The 18,838-nt window shown below is 42.6% G+C and overlaps 1 protein-coding gene across 1 annotated transcript; it reads left to right on the top strand.

Moving 5' to 3' along the window:
- The first annotated feature begins 6,681 nt into the window (after positions 1–6,681).
- Positions 6,682–17,047, top strand: pkmyt1 (protein kinase, membrane associated tyrosine/threonine 1). The gene is given in 10 exon segments (XM_046369340.1): positions 6,682–6,963; positions 7,320–7,601; positions 7,603–7,695; positions 7,697–7,804; positions 7,947–8,184; positions 8,475–8,766; positions 8,918–9,024; positions 10,175–10,347; positions 12,226–12,446; positions 16,262–17,047. Coding segments are annotated over 9 exon segments (1,809 nt in total). The 5' UTR covers positions 6,682–6,963; positions 7,320–7,430; the 3' UTR covers positions 16,668–17,047.
- Positions 17,048–18,838: the final 1,791 nt, after the last annotated feature.

Raw genomic sequence — 18,838 nt, 5'->3', positions numbered from 1 at the left:
TCACTGTATCACAATTCCATTGGGTCAGAAGTTTACATACACTAAGTTGACTGTGCCTTTAAGCAGCTTGAAAAATTCCAGAAAATGATGTCATGGCTTTAGAAGCTTCTCAATTGGAGGTGTACCTGTGGATGTATTTCAAGGCCTACCTTCAAACTCAGTGCCTCTCAGAGACATGTTCTGTCTCCTAGAGATGAACTTACTTTGGTGCGAAAAGTGCAAATTAATCCCAGAACAACAGCAAAGGACCTTGTGAAGATGCTCTAGGAAACAGGTACAAAAGTATCTATAGCCACAGTAAAACGAGTCCCAGAACCTGAAAGGCTGCTCAGCAAATAAGATGCCACTGCTCCAAAACCGCCATAAAAAGCCAGACTACGGTTTGCAACTGCACATGGGGACAAAGATCGTACTTTTTCGAGAAATGTCCTCTGGTCTGATGAAACAAAAATAGAACTGTTTGGCCATAATGACCATCATTATGTTTGGAGGAAAAAGGGGGAGGTGTAACGGCGTTCGTCTGTTGAAAGAGAGTCGGACCAAAATGCAGCGTGGTGGTTACTCATGTTCTTTAATAAAATAGAACGATACATGAAATAACTAAGTAACAAAACAACAAACGGAACGCGAAAACCTATACAGCCTATCTAGTGAAAACAAACACAGAGACAGGAACAATCACCCACAAAACACATAGTGAAACCTAGGATCCCTAAATATGGTTCCCAATCAGAGACAATGACAATCACCTGACTCTGATTGAGAACCGCCTCAGGCAGCCAAGCCTATGCTCGACACCCCTACTCAGCCGCAATCCCAATGCCTACAAAACCCCAATACGAAACACAACAAAATAAACCCATGTCACACCCTGGCCTGACCAAATATATAACGAAAACACAAAATACTAAGACCAAGGCGTGACAGGAGGCTTGTAAGCCAAAGAACACCATCCCAACTGTGAAGCACGGGGGTGGCAGCATCATGTTGTGAGGGTGCTTTGCTGCAGGAGGGACTGGTGCACTTCACAAAATAGATGGCATCATGAGGTAGGAAAATGATGTGGTTATATTGAGGCAACATCTCACAACATTAGTCAGGAAGTTAAAGCTTGGTCGCAAATGGGTCTTACAAATGGACAATGACCCCAAGCATACTTCTAAAGTTGTGGCAAAATGGCTTAAGGACAACTAAGTCAAGGTATTGGAGTGGCCATCACAAAGCCCTGAACTCAATCCCATAGAACATTTGTGGGCAGAACTGGAAAAGTGTGTGCAAGCAAGGAGGCCTACAAACCTGACTCAGTTACACCAGCTCTGTCAGGAGGAATGGGCCAAAAATCACCCAACTTATTGTGGGAAGCTTGTGGAAGGCTACCCAAAAGGTTTGATCCAAGTTAAACAATTTAAAGGCAATGCCACCAAATACTAATTGAGTGTATGTAAACTTCTGACCCACTGGGAATGTGATGAAAGAAATAAAAGCTGAAATAAATCGTTCTCTCTACTATTATTCTGACATTTGACATTAAAATAAAGTAGTGATCCTAACTGACCTAAGACAGGGAATTGTTACGAGGATTAAATGTCAGTGTCACGACTTCCGCCGAAGTCGCATCCCCTCCTTATTCGGGCGGTGTTCGGAGGTCGACGTCACCGGCCTTCTAGCCATTGCCACTCCACTTTTCATTGTTCCATTTGTTTTGTCTTGTTCCCCGCACACCTGGTTTACATTCCCTAATCACACTGCATATATATATTCCTCTGTTCCCCCCATGTCAATTGTTTTGTTTTGTGTTTGTTGTATCGCGCCAGTCTGGTTTTCACCCTGGGCATTGCCTGTACCCTATATGTGGAATTATTGGTGAACCTTATTCTTATATTATTGACAGTATTTTGCGATTGTCACTTTTGCCGGTTGGCTTGAGTTGTAGCTGTTTGCGCCTGTCTGTTTGTTGCTCTTGGCTAATAAAGTTGCTTGATCACCTATTCTCTGCTCTCCTGCACTTGACTCGAAAGACCAGCAGCGAAAACCCTGACAGTCAGGAATTGTGAGAAACTGAGTATGTATTTATGTATTATTATTTTAAAAAACTTAAAAAACATCTGAAAGCACACCTCAAGGCTACCTACCAAGAGGTAGATAACAAAGTAGCAGACGCTGTCAAACATGCACCAGCTCGGCTCAAGAGTAAGAGAAAGGTATGATTAAAAAGAGCACTTTAATATTTATTTTTTACTTCACTTTAATCCAGTCGGTCAGTATAGCTAAATTGTTGTGCTTGTACATAGGACATGTAGTAGGGAGACAACGTTAAATCGGCTTTTAGATCCTTTGTTTTCTGAAAATAATGACCAATTTGTTTTGTTGTGACTTCCAGGAGCGGGTTGAGGAAGCGACAGTGGATGAGGGTGGAGCAGCAGCACCTGAATAAACATAACATAGTTATTCACTTTTAGCTTATAGCAGATTTACAGTTCTTGATTGGAGTGCAGTGTTCATGTTTTTACTGACTTGTTATTTTGTGAGCTTATTGCTGTGATTTTGTTTCCGAATCTATTGTGATACAGTTTAAGTTTAAAAAAAATATATGAGAGCTTCTTATTTTCTGGGTTTTTGCATATTTCGTCAGTGGACACCTACCGACAGGATACTGTGTATATGTTCAGGGTAGATTGAATTACGTGTCTTATGTCATTAGATATTCAGGTACATCTAGGAGACGTTTTATCAAAACATTATTTTTAGGTCAACGTCATAATGTTGATAAATGTCAGAAAGTACATTGAAAGCCCACAAAATACAGTTTCTGGTAACTTAACTTTCGCCAGTGGGTACCTACAGTACCAACAAGGCACGTAAGTGTGCACGTTCAAGGAAGATTCAGGGACGTCTCTTATAAATGTTACTGAATAACGTGCTTCTACACCTGCATTGCTTGCTGTTTGTGGTTTTAGGCTGGGTTTCTGTACAGCACTTTGAGATATCAGCTGATGTACGAAGGGCTATATAAATAAATTTGATTTGATTTGATTTAGCTGTTTAAAATCCCCCACATTTCTACGTCCTGAAAAGACTTAAGTCGGACGTAGGTTTTGTCAGTGGACAACACAGCTACGTAGAAGGCACATTTCACAATAACGTTATTATGACTTATGTGGGGAATAAAATAACTTTGTGGTCACGTCCTGGAACGTAATTTTGTTAGCTGGGCTATTAGGCTATTTCTTCACATATAAGTGGAGCAATGTGCACACAGCAGTAGAATATAAGCACAAATGTTCCATTAGCAGCATAACACCATTCTCAAAAGTGACCACAAATGTGATTATGTATGTAATGATTTTATTATAAAGGTGCATTTTTAAGGTGAAAATGATCTTCCCCAAACTTGAAACTCACACGCTGTGTATGTATCAAATCAAATCCAATTTGATAGGTCACATCCGCCAAATATAACCTTAGAGTGAAATGCTTACTTATACAAGCCCTTAAGCAATAATGCAGTTTTAAGAACCCCCCCCCCCCAAAAAGTATAAGAATAATTAAAGAGAAGGAGTAAATAACAATAACAGGGCTATATACAGGGGGTACAGGTACAGAGTCAATGTGTCAATGTGCGGGGGCATCGGTGTTGAGGTAATTATGTTCATGTAGGTAGAGTTATTAAAGTGGTAATGCATAGATAATAACAGAGAGTAGCAGCAGTGGAGGGGGGTGGGCAATGCATATTGTCTGGGTAGCCATTTGATTAGCTGTTCAGGAGTCTTATGGCTTGGGGGCAGAAGCTGTTTAGAAGCCTCTTGGACCTAGTCTTGGTGCTCCGGTACTGCTTGCCGTGCGGTTGCAGAGAGGACGGTCTATGTCTAGGGTGGCTGGAGTCTTTGACAATTTTTAGGGCCTTCCTCTGACAATGCCTAGTATAGAGGTCCTGGATGGCAGGAAGCTTGGCCCCGGTGATGGACTGAGCCGTGTGAGGTTCTGTGTTATACACTATAGCCCTTACCATATCATATGTGATGGAAGATTATTTGCTGTTGGCTTGTGTGGGTATATGTGTTATGCAACATAGCTGACTTTAGACATTGTTAACAGTTTCCGGGCCATGGGCCTTTCTCGTGATGGAAAAATAAAGAATAACATGAAGATAGGAACTGTGCAATGAGTTGGGGGGGGCACATTCAGAACGTAGTGTTGCGAGAACAAACGGTCTTTTGTTAGATAACAGGAGCCAGGTGCCTAATAACTGTATATTCTACACAACTACAACGACTGACCGCTGGAGCACCCAGGGGCTGGGACCAGCTCTGCGCCAACAATCAACGATAGGCTGGGTGAGTCTAAACCACGCCCAGTCTCTACTCTGACAGGCCGGCTCGGAAGCAGGAACTACTTCTGTCAAGAGTATATTATAATATCTTTGTCAGGAACAAGTCAGTTCTCTGTTTGCCCTGCGAGGTGGGACAGAAATATTCAAAAATTACATTTACCACTTATTGCTTAGCTAATAAAAAATACATAGCATACAATCGGTGACTCAGTGTCATACTTATCCTGATACCAGATTCGAATTGACGCAACCCTAACAGCCGTACGCACTACCCTCTCTAGTGCCTTGCGGTGGAAGGTCGGGCAGTAGCCATACCAGGCAGTGATGCAACCCGTCGGCTGCTCTCGATGGTGCAGCTGTAAAACCTTTTGAGGATCTGAGGACCCATGCCAAATCTTTTTAGTCTCCTGAGGGGGAATAGGTTTTGTCGTGCCCCCTTCACGACTGTCTTGATGTGCTTGGACCATGTTAGTTTGTTGATGACGCCAAGGAACTTGAAGCTCTCAACCTGCTCCACTACAGCCCCATCGATGAGAATGGGGGGTGCTCGGTCCTCCTTTTTCTGTAGTCCACAATGATCTCATTTGTCTTGATCACAATGAGGGAGAGGTTGTTGTCCTTGCATCACATGGTCAGATCTCTGAACTCCTTGTTTTGGTGATCACTGTTGTGTCATCAGTGAACTTAATGTGGTCCTTAATGTGGTCCTTCTGTAGCTCAGTTGGTAGAGCATGGCGCTTGTAACGCCAGGGTAGTGGGTTTGATTCCCGGGACCACCCATACGTAGAATGTATGCACACATGACTGTAAGTCACTTTGGATAAAAGCGTCTGCTAAATGGCATATATATATTAATGATGGTGTTGGAGTCATCAAATCAAATGTATTTATATAGCCCTTCATACATCAGCTGATATCTCAAAGTGCTGTACAGAAACCCAGCCTAAAACCCCAAACAGCAAGCAATGCAGGTGTAGAAGCACGGTGGCTAGGAAAAACTCCCTAGAAAGGCCAAAACCTAGGAAGAAACCTAGAGAGGAACCAGGCTATGTGGGTTGGCCAGTCCTCTTCTGGCTGTGCCGGGTGGAGATTAGAACAGAACATGGCCAAGATGTTCAAATGTTCATAAATGACCAGCATGGTCCAATAATAAGGCAGAACAGTTGAAACTGGAGCAGCAGCACCGTCAGGTGGACTGGGGACAGCAAGGAGTCATCATGTCAGGTAGTCCTGGGGCACGGTCCTAGGGCTCAGGTCCTCAGAGAGAGAAAGAAAGAGAGAATTAGAGAGAGCATATGTGGGGTGGCCAGTCCTTTTCTGGCTGTGCCGGGTGGAGATTATAACAGAACATGGCCAAGATGTTCAAATGTTCATAAATGACCAGCATGGTCGAATAATAATAAGGCAGAACAGTTGAAACTGGAGCAGCAGCACGGCCAGGTGGACTGGGGACAGCAAGGAGTCATCATGTCAGGTAGTCCTGGGGCATGGTCCTAGGGCTCAGGTCCTCCGAGAGAGAGAAAGAAAGAGAGAAGGGGAGAATTAGAGAACGCACACTTAGATTCACACAGGACACCGAATAGGACAGGAGAAGTACTCCAGATATAACAAACTGACCCTAGCCCCCCGACACATAAGCTACTGCAGCATAAATACTGGAGGTTGAGACAGGAGGGGTCAGGAGACACTGTGGCCCCATCCAAGGACACCCCCAGACAGGGCCAAACAGGAAGGATATAACCCCACCCACTTTACCAAAGCACAGCCCCCACACCACTAGAGGGATATCTTCAACCACCAACTTACCATCCTGAGACAAGGCTGAGTATAGCCCACAAAGATCTCCGCCACGGCACAACCCAAGGGGGGGGCAACCCAGACAGGATGACCACATCAGTGAATCAACCCACTCAGGTGACGCACCCCTTCCAGGGACAGCATGAGAGAGCCCCAGTAAGCCAGTGACTCAGCCCCTGTAATAGGGTTAGAGGCAGAGAAGTATGGGAGTATGGGTGCAGAATTGCTTTAAAGGCATTGCATGGTCAATCTGATGTCTGAATTGGCCGTGCAGTATTTACAGTGCGAGACTTGACATCAGAAGAGTTACAGAGTGTGTTACGTGAAGGTGTCACATCCTTTCATGTTGTTGGCATGAGGTAGGACTAAATAGTGGAGTAGGGTGTGTTTTTAATTTTTTTTTTAATTTTTTAAAGATGTGTGAGTGTAGTGTTCGATGGTAGGGTATTTGTTTTTTTCAAGCAAAGCATAAGGGAGTTGTACTCCAGTCTAGTAGGTGGCGGTAATGCAACATATGTTGGATGCCAACCGCCGTTAAACCTCATTGAAGAAGAAGTCCTCCGGTCGCCATATTGGGCTGCAGCTAACCATACTTGGTTGAGGCGGGGAAGTCGTTCTCCTTTGGTTCAGGAACATATATTTTCCATGAAATACAATGTGCTTGACTTGGATAGGAGCTAGCCAGCTCTATTTGCCAACTCTCGAACGTTAACCAGTATATTTTAATCTAAAGATGACTTTCGTGTTTCTCTGGTCATAAGAATGCTACTATTAGCTACGTTGATGACTGCCACTTGGAATTAAGCTGTTCATTTTGATAGAATTCGTCCAGTCTGGTAAGTAAACTCCTTTTGGAGAGCTGGCTAGCTGTTGTTTACATTGAATAATGCAATGTCCATGTAATGTTAACGTTAAGATTACCCAACTCGATGGCAAGGCTACAGTTATTAGCTGACAACTTCAATTTATTTAACAGAAACAAAATCAATGACATTTGTGCCAGCTTAGTTGGTTAATGGGTATTTGACTGACACGTCACTCATGTGGTTCAGGCTGTTATTGTTAGCTACCTAAAGTTGCTTTGATTAGGTTGTCTTTTACAGATTTGTTATCCGTTTTGCACCCAATGTCAACATCATCTTGTCTTGACTATGTTGAAAGCACACTAATGTTGACCTTTCTATTTTCTCAGCGCTGAATCTCAGAACTTGTGCTCAGAAACTTAGGATCCTACGGTCACCTTACCTTCCCTGTCACTTCCCAGGCCAATGCTCCTTTATTGAGCCCTCAACTTCTCCAAGCCATGTCTGTGTACTTGGAAACCAAAGTTGCCACCACACCTCTCCCCCTCCCCACCCACTTCTCCAAGGCTGAGCAGTCCTTCTCCCTTAAGAAACGCCGTCTCCCCTTCTCTTCATCCTCCACCTCATCTCTCTCGACTCCCGCCCATATCTCGCACTCACTACCCCCGCGCCCCCCCGTCCAAGGGCTGCCCCCCTCTGAGCCGGGTCTTCCCCCAGCGCCCCCCGTCCCCCTGGTCTCCCCTCTCCCACTCCCTCATCAAATCTCCCCCCGCCGCTGTCGCTGTACGACCCCGGCAGACAGCAGTCCTACTTCAACCAGTGCTTCACCAACCTGGGCCTGCTGGGGAGAGGGTCCTTCGGTGAGGTGTACAAGGTGAGTGGGAACTGTCCAAAACTGATGCACAGGAAATTAAAATATCATTGACATGATACATTTTATCTATCAACATCTTTAATGTGGAGAGCCTAAATAACACAAGAACAAGATCTCAGAGCTCCACTTGACCGCTTCCCAGGTGCTGAGCCTCCAGGACGGGCACCACTATGCTGTCAAGCGTTCAGTCCAGCGCTTCAGGGGCAACAGTGAGCGCAACAGGAGCATGCGGGAGGCCCAGAACCACGAGCGCCTGTGCCCCCACCCACACATCCTGGGCTTTGTGGCAGCCTGGGAGGAGGGGTGCCGCTTGTACATCCAGATGGAGCTGTGCTGCACCAGCCTGCTGCTGCACGCCGAGGCCCAACCTTCCAGCCCAGGTCAGTCAGTAAAAATTGGAAAGGTGCACTGTGTGACACATCATATGTTGCATACTACTGTTCTATGCATGTGATTTGTGAATGGCAGTGAAATTAAATGTTGTTCATGTGAGTTTCTTTGTATTTGTTTATAGTTCTTGTCACCTATTTCTATGACATTTGGGGTGTGATGATTTCTGTTGATACACTTTGTCTGACCGCCACTGATACAAAACGCCAGTGCTAACAATACCTGAGGAATGTAACCCTGTGTGTCCATAATGACAAATTTTTCTCCCATTACTCGACAGATGAGCCTGCAGCGTGGGCATACCTGTGCGACCTCCTCTCGGCGCTGCACCATCTTCACGCCCGTGGCTTCGCCCACCTGGATCTCAAGCCGGCCAACGTGTTCCTGACGCGCTCTGGCCGCCTCAAATTAGGAGACTTTGGGCTAGCACTGGAGCTCCGAGGGGAGGGAGTCGCCGCTGGCCTGCCGGAGGGGAAGGGGAGGGAGAAGGAGGATGTCCAGGAGGGTGATCCCCGATACATGGCCCCAGAGCTGCTGAGGGGCGAGTATGGCCTTGCTGCTGATGTTTTCAGGTGATTATGCCGGTGCTCCCCCTATACTCCTTAATAATGGAGGAAGTGATTCCCCTTTTTGATGTGAAGTGCTTTGAGCACCTGGTGGGGAAAAAAAACATGATTTATATCTAATCAATTAGTAATAATGAGACTTTCCTGTTTCTCTCAGTCTTGGCGTGTCCATCTTGGAGCTGGCTTGCAATATGGAGGTGCCAAAAGGGGGAGAGGGATGGCAGCAGCTCAGGCAAGGCCGTCTACCTGCGGAGTTTACCAATGGTAATGGCAGGTTGTTGTTTTTTTTGTACAATATATTTATTGTCTTTTTTTTTTAAAAAACAATTTAACAATCTTCTAAATATGACACAGATAATGGGTAATGGCGGCTTTTACACATCTGAGACCGTATCCACAAAACATCTCAGAGAAGGTACTTGGAATCCTGTTAACCTGTTTTTAAGACAAAAAACTGAACTCTGAGTAGGTTTTAGGATGATGTTCAGACACTGCTCAAACTCTGAGCCAGGAGTAAAACTCCTCAAAAGTTTCTCAGGTGCTAATCACAACAGTTTGAGATACCGCAAAGGAAAGATGGTGATGACTCTCATTGATATTCTAACAAATGATGGGAAATACCCAATTGCAGTAAGGCATCGCCAGCTGTGAACATGTTTCGGACATCCACGTTGAATGTAACTGTACATCAAATGTTGCAATGATAAAACACTTAATATAATTTTTGCCTGATACAAATGTTGCAATGGTAAAATGCTTCTATGCTTCTAGTTTTTGCCTGACACCATCTCTGCCTAGTGAAATGGGCCTCGTGAAATCATTGTCAAAAGCCCAAGAGATGTATGTAGTTTTAGATTATTTATGGATTGATCATATCCTAGAAATATCCAATTCTTTCAACACATCCAAAGCAATTGCATGTGACACAGGAACCACTGACTCACTACCTTTTTTAAATTATCAAGACACCTGCTGGTAACTTAACTGGTTAGGACAGCTCATGCACAACTTCTTTTTTTAATTTGTTTTTTTTTAACCAAGTAAGGTAGAGTAAAATGTCTCTTAGCACTTACAACCAATTTTCTACTGAAATGCTTTGTGGCTACGACCCCAGGTCTTAAGAAAATATATATGATACGCATGTTGGATTGACTTTTAATGTTATACAAGATTTGCCCGTTTGATTTGTACTCCTCCTTTTCAGCAGTGAAATGAACCTGCACACTGTCATGTCCTTCCATGTTTGTCTAATATTGAAAAGCAATCGGGAGCATCAGTGTAAGGGAATAATTTTGTTCATATGGTTTGCACCTGGCAAATTTGTCTCGAGTCTGGACATTCACATTTTATGCCTATTAGGGTCATCCTTTTTATCTTAATTTTCTGTTTCCTGTTATTGTCTGTGTACTTCCAGGCCTGTCAGTGGAGCTGCAGACTGTGCTGCGGATGATGCTGGCCCCGGAGCTGTCTGTGAGGGCCACCGTGCCCGAGCTCCTCACCCTGCCAGTGGTCAGGAGACACAGGTGGAGGCGCCATGTCTCCCTCTTTCTCCGCGAAACCCTGCTCACACTAGTCACCTTCTGCCAGGTTGGTAAACCCAGCCGCCATAACTTTCCGCCTCCCTCTAAACTGCGATTTAACTATTTTAATAATACATTTTGTTCAAACTCAACTGCTAACCAATATAAGAAAATATATTCTAAAGTAGCTATGATATACAGGGATGCAAACTAGTCACCTTTCGGCAAATTTTTTAATCCAAAATAGGTGACCTACATGATTCGTGTAGATCCATTGAGAACATTTTGGGTGGGGGGTGGCTTTGGATCATTACTGGCTGTAAGCAAACGAGTAATGTGCTTTTGGAGCAATACTGGCCTTATCCAAGGCTCAGATAATTGTTTACATAACAACATAATGCAGCACGTGACTGAAGAGAGAAGGAACAACCAATTTGCTAGTTACAGCATCAGCGTGCGCTCTGGAAAGACAGCAGAGAGTAGAAACGCAGTTTGCCGGTTACAGCAGCACGTTCCCTGAACGATAACGAAGAGGTAGGTGAGAAGCCTGACCACGGGGACAGGTGTGAGAAGATGATGGAGCGTACTTGAAAAACAACTGGCATTTGGAAAGTTTGAGGTGAGGGAGAAAGTGTGGTGGAACAAGTATTGTTAGCATTGTTAAGTATCTTGCTAGCTGGATCGAATTCTCCGTTAGCTAGCCAGAGAAATGTTGAGCAACATTAGCCAACTTAACTGATCAAATAATTTAGTTTGTGGTGTGAAAATTAGTTGGTTAATGGAAGTCAGACAGCTAACGTTATCTAGCTAATGTTACAACATCAGATGAGATAACGTTAGTAACCTAACCAATTCGCTATAGTATTAACTGGTATTTGACTCCTTTCCGTTCCTCAATTTATAACGCTTTAGTTGCTTACTAGGACCCTGGCAATCTGTGTGAAATTTTAACTAGCTAACTAACTACTATCTGAAATGTTTTCCATCTACAGTATGTGGTTTATTTTCAGAATGAGACAATTAGTTGAAAATGAGGCATTGCTTGTTAAACAAGTGGATTCAGGGATCAAGTGTAGCTGAAGCTGGGCCTGGCTTAAGCTGGATGCCACTATGGAGGTGAAAGGAACACCACACACTTTCCCTCTTTCTCACTTTTTCAATACAGTGGATTAAAAGGAGTATGCCAGGTGTACTCTCTGCCTTAAAGATATCAATTATGCCAACAAAGGGTATAATGCTCTGGTGGCACATTGTGGAACTCATGTCCACAGGCAGAAAGTGTATAATGTAGTAATGTGCAGTGTAGTCCAAAAATATTGCTTTGGTTGTTGAACTTGACAGTATCATTTGTGTGTGAGTGAGGTGGATTGTTATGTTTTATTTTACTCATTGAACATTATTTTTGCACATTTAGCCTTGTGCACTTGATCAATATCTTCTATAGTGGCCACTATAATAGAGCAAAAAGAGTGCCAGTTAGAATGAAACTATTTCTACTTTTAAGATGTTTTTCCCCAAGTGCAATATTTTAGATGTGTGGTCACAAACGTTCTATTATAAAGGTTGTCATGGCTAACTGCAATATTGGTGTATTGTTTTTTTTTTCCCCTCAAGACTTCATTGTCGTTTGCTGTAAAGTCTGGGCATCAAATAGCATTGGATTGCTTTCCTTAAGTTTTATTTTTTTTAGGTGAGTTAGGTTCACATTAACCCCTTTTTATTTTACACACAGACTGATCATGTAAATCATATTATTTGTTGTTTAATTAGTTAACCTGCATTTCACGCTAAGCAGGGAATTTATTTTTTCACAAAATAAGTGTCTCCTTTTTTGGCCCTCACCAGTTTGCATCCCCGTGGATAGACTCAATGTTGTTCAAGATGGACCTGTTTGATTTGTACTTCTATTTAATAAACTTGTGTATCTTCTACCTTTCTCTCTTAGTCTATTTTATACTCTGGTTGGGGGCTCTTCTCCTCTCTCAACCTCCCGTTCCTTCCACGCTGGACGCCTCCTTCACCGTGCACCCCTCCAAAGGACAGTTCGGAGCTGGAGTTCATGCTGCCCCCCAGTGCCATGATGCACACCGACTCAGGCAGCCTCGAGGACGTGGTGTTTCTGCCCGACGCCCTGGGCCCAGAGCACTCCCCCACCTTCTCTCACAGGTAAATGACAAACTCTGAACTGACACGAGACCAGGTAACATCCAAATGAGAGGGAGCATTTGAGATGTTGATTGGGAGGGAGTTCTCCATTTAATGCAACCTCAATGTCCCTTTTTCTGCATATTCATATACACTGAGTGTACAAAACATTAGGACACCTGCGTTTTCCATGAGACTGACCAAGTGAAAGCTATGATCTCTTATTGTTAAATACTCTTCAATCAGTGTCGATGAAGGGGTTAAAAAGTATTTTTGAGACAGTGATGTATGTTTGCCATTCAGAGTGTGAATGGGCAAGACAAAATATTTTACTGTCTTTGAACGGGGTATGGTAGTAGATGCAATGTGCACCGGTTTGAGTCTGTCAAGAACCACAACACTGGTGGACCTTAGAGTTCCACTTCTTTCGGCAAAAAAACAAGAAACTGCGATTGCAGTGGGCTAAGTAATGGAAAACAGTAGCCCCTTGAGAATTGGAAAAACATTGCCTGGTCGGAATCTGGGTTCTTGCTGATGGGTGGACTAGGGTATGGAGAAAAGCATTTACTCAAGTGGTTATCAACATTGCAGGCTGGTGATGTGGGATGTTTTCATGGCACACATTGGGCCCCTTGATGAAAGTGGAGCAACGTTTGAATGCCACAGGATATCTGAACATCATTGCTAATCAGGTGCATCCCTTCATGGCGGTAGTGTATCCATCTGCAACTCAGTTTCTATCAGCAGGATTATGCCACAAGGCTAGTATTGTTCATGGAACCATTCCTGGACATGTCTTTGAATTCAGCTTACTGCAGTGGCCTGCCCAGTCACAAGATCTCAATCCAGTTGAGCATCTGTGGGATGAGATGGAACGAGCTATTTAGAGTAGTGATCCACTACCAGCCAACTTGACACAACTGTGGGATGCATTGGAGTCAACATTGGCTAGCATCCGTGGGGAACGCTTTCGACACCGTTTAGAATCCATGCCCAATGAAGTGAGGTTGTTCTGAGGCAAAAGTGGGTGCAGGTCAATATTAGGAAGGTGTTCCTAATGTTTTGTACACTCAGACTACTTTACTGTCGCTGGATAATGTACAGTACCAGTCAAAAGTTTGGACACCTATTCATTCAATGTTTTTTCTTTATTTTTTATTATTTTCTATGTTGTAGAATAATAGTGAAGACCAAATAACACACATGGAATCATAGTAACCAAAAAAGTGTTAAACAAATCAACATTTATTTTATTTTTGAGATTATTCAAAGTAGCCACCCTTTGCCTTGATGACAGCTTTGCACACTTGGCACGCTCTCAACCAGCTTAAAAAATATATATATGTATATCTTATTAGGCAAGTCGGTTAACCTCTCTGGGATATGTGGAACGGTAGCGTCCCACCTCGCCAACAGCCAGTGAAATTGCAGGGCGCCAAATTCAAAACAACAGAAATCCCATAATTAAAATTCCTCAAACATACATGTATTCTACACCATTTTAAAGATGCATTTCTTGTAAATCCAGCCACAGTGTCCAATTTCAAATAGGCTTTATGGCGAAAGCACACCAAACGATTATGTTAGGTCAGCACCTAGCCACAGAAAAACATACAGCCATTTTCCAAAGAAGGAGAGGTGTCAGAAATAGCATTATAAATATTCATTTACCTTTGATCTTCATCAGAATGTACTCCCAGGAATCCCAGTTCCACAATAAATGTTTGATAAAGTCCATAATTTGTCCAAACACCTTTTTGTTTCTCACGAGGCACGGGCAAGTCCAGGCGAAAGTTCAGACAAAGTCCAAAAAGTTATATAACAGGTAGTAGAAACATGTCAAACGATGTATAGAATCAATCTTTAGGATGATTTTATCATACATCTTCAATAATGTTTCAACCGGACATTTCCTTTTGTCTTTAGAAATGCAATGGAACGCAGCTAACCCTCACGGGCACACGCGAGACTGAGCTCATGGCACTCTGCCAGACCCCTGACTCAATCAGCTCTTATTCTCTCCTTCTTCACAAGGTTCTAAAGACTGTTGACACCTAGTGGGAGCCTTAGGAAGTGCAATATGATCCCATAGACACTGTATATTCGATAGGCAATGACTTGTAAAAACTACAAACCTCAGATTTCCCACTTCCTGGTTGGATTTTTTTTCTCAGGTTTTGTTATACTCACAGACATCATTCAAACAGTTTTAGAAACTTCAGTGTTTTCTATCCAAATCTACTAATTATATGCATATTCTAGCTTTTGGGCCTGAGTAGCAGGCAGTTTACTCTGGGCACCTTATTATCCAAGCTACTCAATACTGCCCTCCCAGTCCCAAAACTTTGGAACAAATTTTTATTTACAAGGACGGCCTACCAAAAGGGCTACAGGGGCTGAAAAAAAAATGTATACATCACGACAAGAGACAACACTACATAAAGAGAGACCTAAGACACAACACAACATGGCAGCAGCACAAAACATGGTACAAACATTATTGGGCACAGACAACAGCACAAAGGGCAAGACGGTAGACACAACAATACATCACGCGAAGCAGCCACAACTGTCAGTAAGAGTGTCCATGATTTAGATAAAACTGTCAATTTTGAGTGTTTATTGCAGCTCGTTCCAGTCGCTGGGATGTGTGCTTTGGGGACCTTTAACAGAATGTGACTGGCAGAACGGGTGTTGTATGTGGAGGATGAGGGCTGCAGTAGATATCTCAGATAGGGCGGAGTGAGGCCTAAGAGGGTTTTTATAAATAAGCATCAACCAGTGGGTCTTGCAACGGGTATACAGAGATGATCAGTTTACAGAGGAGTATAGAGTGCAGTGATTGTCCTGTAAGGAGCATTGGTGGCAAATCTGATGGCCGAATGGTAAAGAACATCTAGCCTCTTGAGAGCACCTTTACCTTCCCATCTATAAATTTAGTCTCCGTAGTCTAGCATGGGTAGAATGGTCATCTGAATCAGGGTTAGTTTGGCAGCTGGTGGAAGGGGCCAGAAGAGAGCTTAGGGCATTTAGAGTACAGGCCGGTACTGGTGGTGGCTGATAACACCCAGACACGGTCAACAAAGGGTTATTTGAAAGTTTTTAATGTGTAAAACCAGCCAATCAAATTGTTTAGGGACAGACTTGGCAGAGACAACCGAGCACTGAAGGTGCGTTTCAATTAACAGGTGTGCCTTAAGTTAAGAAAAGTGCAAGGGTGGCAATATATTTGTCCGCCACTGTACCTGTTAAGTTAAAAGAGTTAACAATAAAAAATATATTGAAGGAAAAAGGAAACCGCACACTGCTCTTGATAGTATCACCAATCTTTAATAAGCTTACGTATCGGCCACACGGCCTTCGTCAGAGCTTTTGGGATTTTTTGGAAAGTTGCACCATTATGTGGACCTGGCCCCACCCACATCCGTTCTATACATCGAAGGGGGTTAGAGGCAAAGGAAAAAACAAATAAGTGCTACCAAATATAACAATATGCATTTCATAAATATTACAGAAGTGTATAAATAAGCTGTATTGAACACTTATTTTAAATCTCTATGGGGACATAAGTTTTCATTAGTCATAGGTTACATCATATGAAAAACGTCAGAATAATCTACAAGAAACATGTATTTCTTGTTCAAATTCACAACATAACATACATAGGCATAATAAAAAATATATTAAAATGCAATGTTAGCACTGCTGCTGAAAAGGTATAGTGAGATCAATCTTTTGTCCATCCTTTCAGCCACAGTTACTCAATAGAAAAAGCCTTCACTTATATTTAACTTATTATTGCCCTTTCACATTCACACAATTTTCTCATTCAACAGAATCAAATCCCGGCTATCCATGGGAAGCACCTCCACCCCTCTGCCGAACTCACCTCCAGTATTCCATCAACTCAGTCCTGCCCACACCCCTACACACTCTAGTCACATCCACACACCTTCACGTAGCCTCAACCTCGCGCACACACCCTCCAGCATCCACTCAGACAGATCCCGCCACACAATGACAGCACTCACAGGGTCCCCCAAAGGCACAGGCTCTCACAGACTCAGCCAGATAGACCGGTCCATGGACGCACACAATCAGCACAACACATCTACACACACTTCCCAATGGCCCGTCCGGAACTGGGTCCGCTCAGAGCCACTCCCTCGACCCAGCTTTGAACCAAAGAACCTGCTCAGTCTGTTCGATGAGACGACTTCTACGTTGGAAGGACAACCCTGAGAACGAGACTGTAAATTGTGTTGAACAACGACGTACTAACTCCGGCTTTACATTGTAATAGATGGAGAACCACTGGACTGAATTGCCATGTGTATTATATAGTTCTCAGTTTCTGTTTTTAAAATGCCTGTTTCAAACAATTGTTTTGCTTGAAATTTGTCCATTTTGTTCTGCTTTTATGAGTTAACAAGTTCTTACTTCAATTTGTAATTGATTGCATTAAAAGAATGGGTCAAGTGATTATATACAGTATTCCGTTATGAACTTTTCATGTCTTTTCACAATCAACTATTTTGGTGATGGCAAGAAAATGTTTAATAGCTCATATTTACTTCTATAATCCATGACTCAAAGCCAATTAAAGAGATGTTGGAAGCTTATCCTGTCTATTCATACTCTATTGATTACATGTGATCCATAGATGGGGGGGGGGGGGTTATCATCCCAAAGATTGACTGAAAATAATATAATTGCAGTTTACACACATCTAGACATAAGGTTAGTGTTCCCACACGTCCATATCTCCATGTTACAGGACTTGTTTACTGAAGACAAAGGTGACCACCTGTGCTAATTAGCATGCTCTGAACACCTGCGTGTAAGCTTAACCCTTGTGGTGTTCATGTTTTTGTTATTCACCCAATGAACGTGGGTCTGATGGACCTACGGCATTATTGGGTTTTTAAAACAGTACAGCTGTAACAATTTACGTAAAAAATACTTAATGTTGACTTATATCAATTACAAGAGATAGACAGCGTACATGGTTAATATTTGCCATTTACCTCTGCTAGAATACATTTTATCAATGAAAGCACTTTTATTTTTTAGAGAATGCGATTTTTGTAAACAAATCTATTTAAATTAAGACATGGGTGGAATTATTGTTTATCTTGAACAAATATAAATGAAACAAGGTTTTCATCACTATTGATGTTTATTGCTTTGAACTGAACAAATTGGAAGGACAAATTTTACATACAGTATTTAATGGAAATGATAAATGAGCCCTGTTAAACACAAATTAAGGCCGGTCTACAAACCACATGAGGAACTGTATTTCTTGCACTTGATGCATGTGTACTGTGTCTTCCTGTCCTTGGGTCCACACACATCACAGTGCTTCTTGTTGCTTCCAGCTGCAATCTTGAATGATGAAAACACTTAGTTCAGGAATTTGTCTAACATCTCACTCACTCACGTAAAATAGTTACGGCAGACCCAGGTAGGAGAGTCAGATACACACACGTGAAAACATCACTCACACTTACTTGTTGGTTCTGTGGGTCAGACGGTTTTATCGATTTGTAACAGGGAACAACAGTCGAGCTTATTATATGACCGACTGACCTTCAGTTAGGCCTGCGCAATATAGGCCTATGCAATAATAAATGCATCTTCATATGGGATTTTATTATAGGCATAATAGGCTAGGAGTAGCTATAGATACCATGCTATGTATACCATGCTATTATGCTTATTACCTACCTGCATTCTTTCTGTAGGCTACCTCTGTATCATTGACATCCAAAATGTTTTGCGCATGGAGACAGCAGGTGTGTTTTTCTGCATGGGTTCTGTTGGCTACTATATATTTTTGGCTGCATATATTTTCAGAAGGTGAATGCCAAATCATGGCACAGCTGCTCTATCTATTATTATATTATATTATTATTATATTATTATTATTATTATATTACTCTATTTGGATAGGGCGGTGAGAAATTCAGTGCATCGTTGTCTTGCTTATCAGAAACACGCTGTGCTGGACACCATGGCATTCCAGGTGTGGTTATGGCCTTTAGGCCATAATTGGTATAGGGGTTGAATTGCCACATCAAATGTTTAGAATGTTTAAATAGTATATGATATTATCAATGCTCCAATATTGATATAACATAGTTTTAGAAACATTTACGTACATACACTTGTTTTCACACCATGAAGCTAAATACACCCCTAGAAAATATAGTGTAACAAGCCAAGCCTGGTCATGGAATCCCCCCCCAATTTATACCCTACCCCTGGTGGCCATGGAGTGCTCAGTAGCGCCCCCCACAGGTGCAATTTCTCCAAACTTTGATGATTTGTAAATCAACAATAGATGAACATATCCAAACATTATTTGACATGAAGTTCCTTAAGGGATCCTTTTAAAATAATGTCGAACC

Source organism: Oncorhynchus gorbuscha, linkage group LG11, assembly GCF_021184085.1.
Source record: "Oncorhynchus gorbuscha isolate QuinsamMale2020 ecotype Even-year linkage group LG11, OgorEven_v1.0, whole genome shotgun sequence".
NCBI lineage: Eukaryota > Metazoa > Chordata > Actinopteri > Salmoniformes > Salmonidae > Oncorhynchus > Oncorhynchus gorbuscha.
Note: the sequence above shows the minus strand (reverse complement) of the source record. Positions and strands in the feature narration are given on the sequence as shown.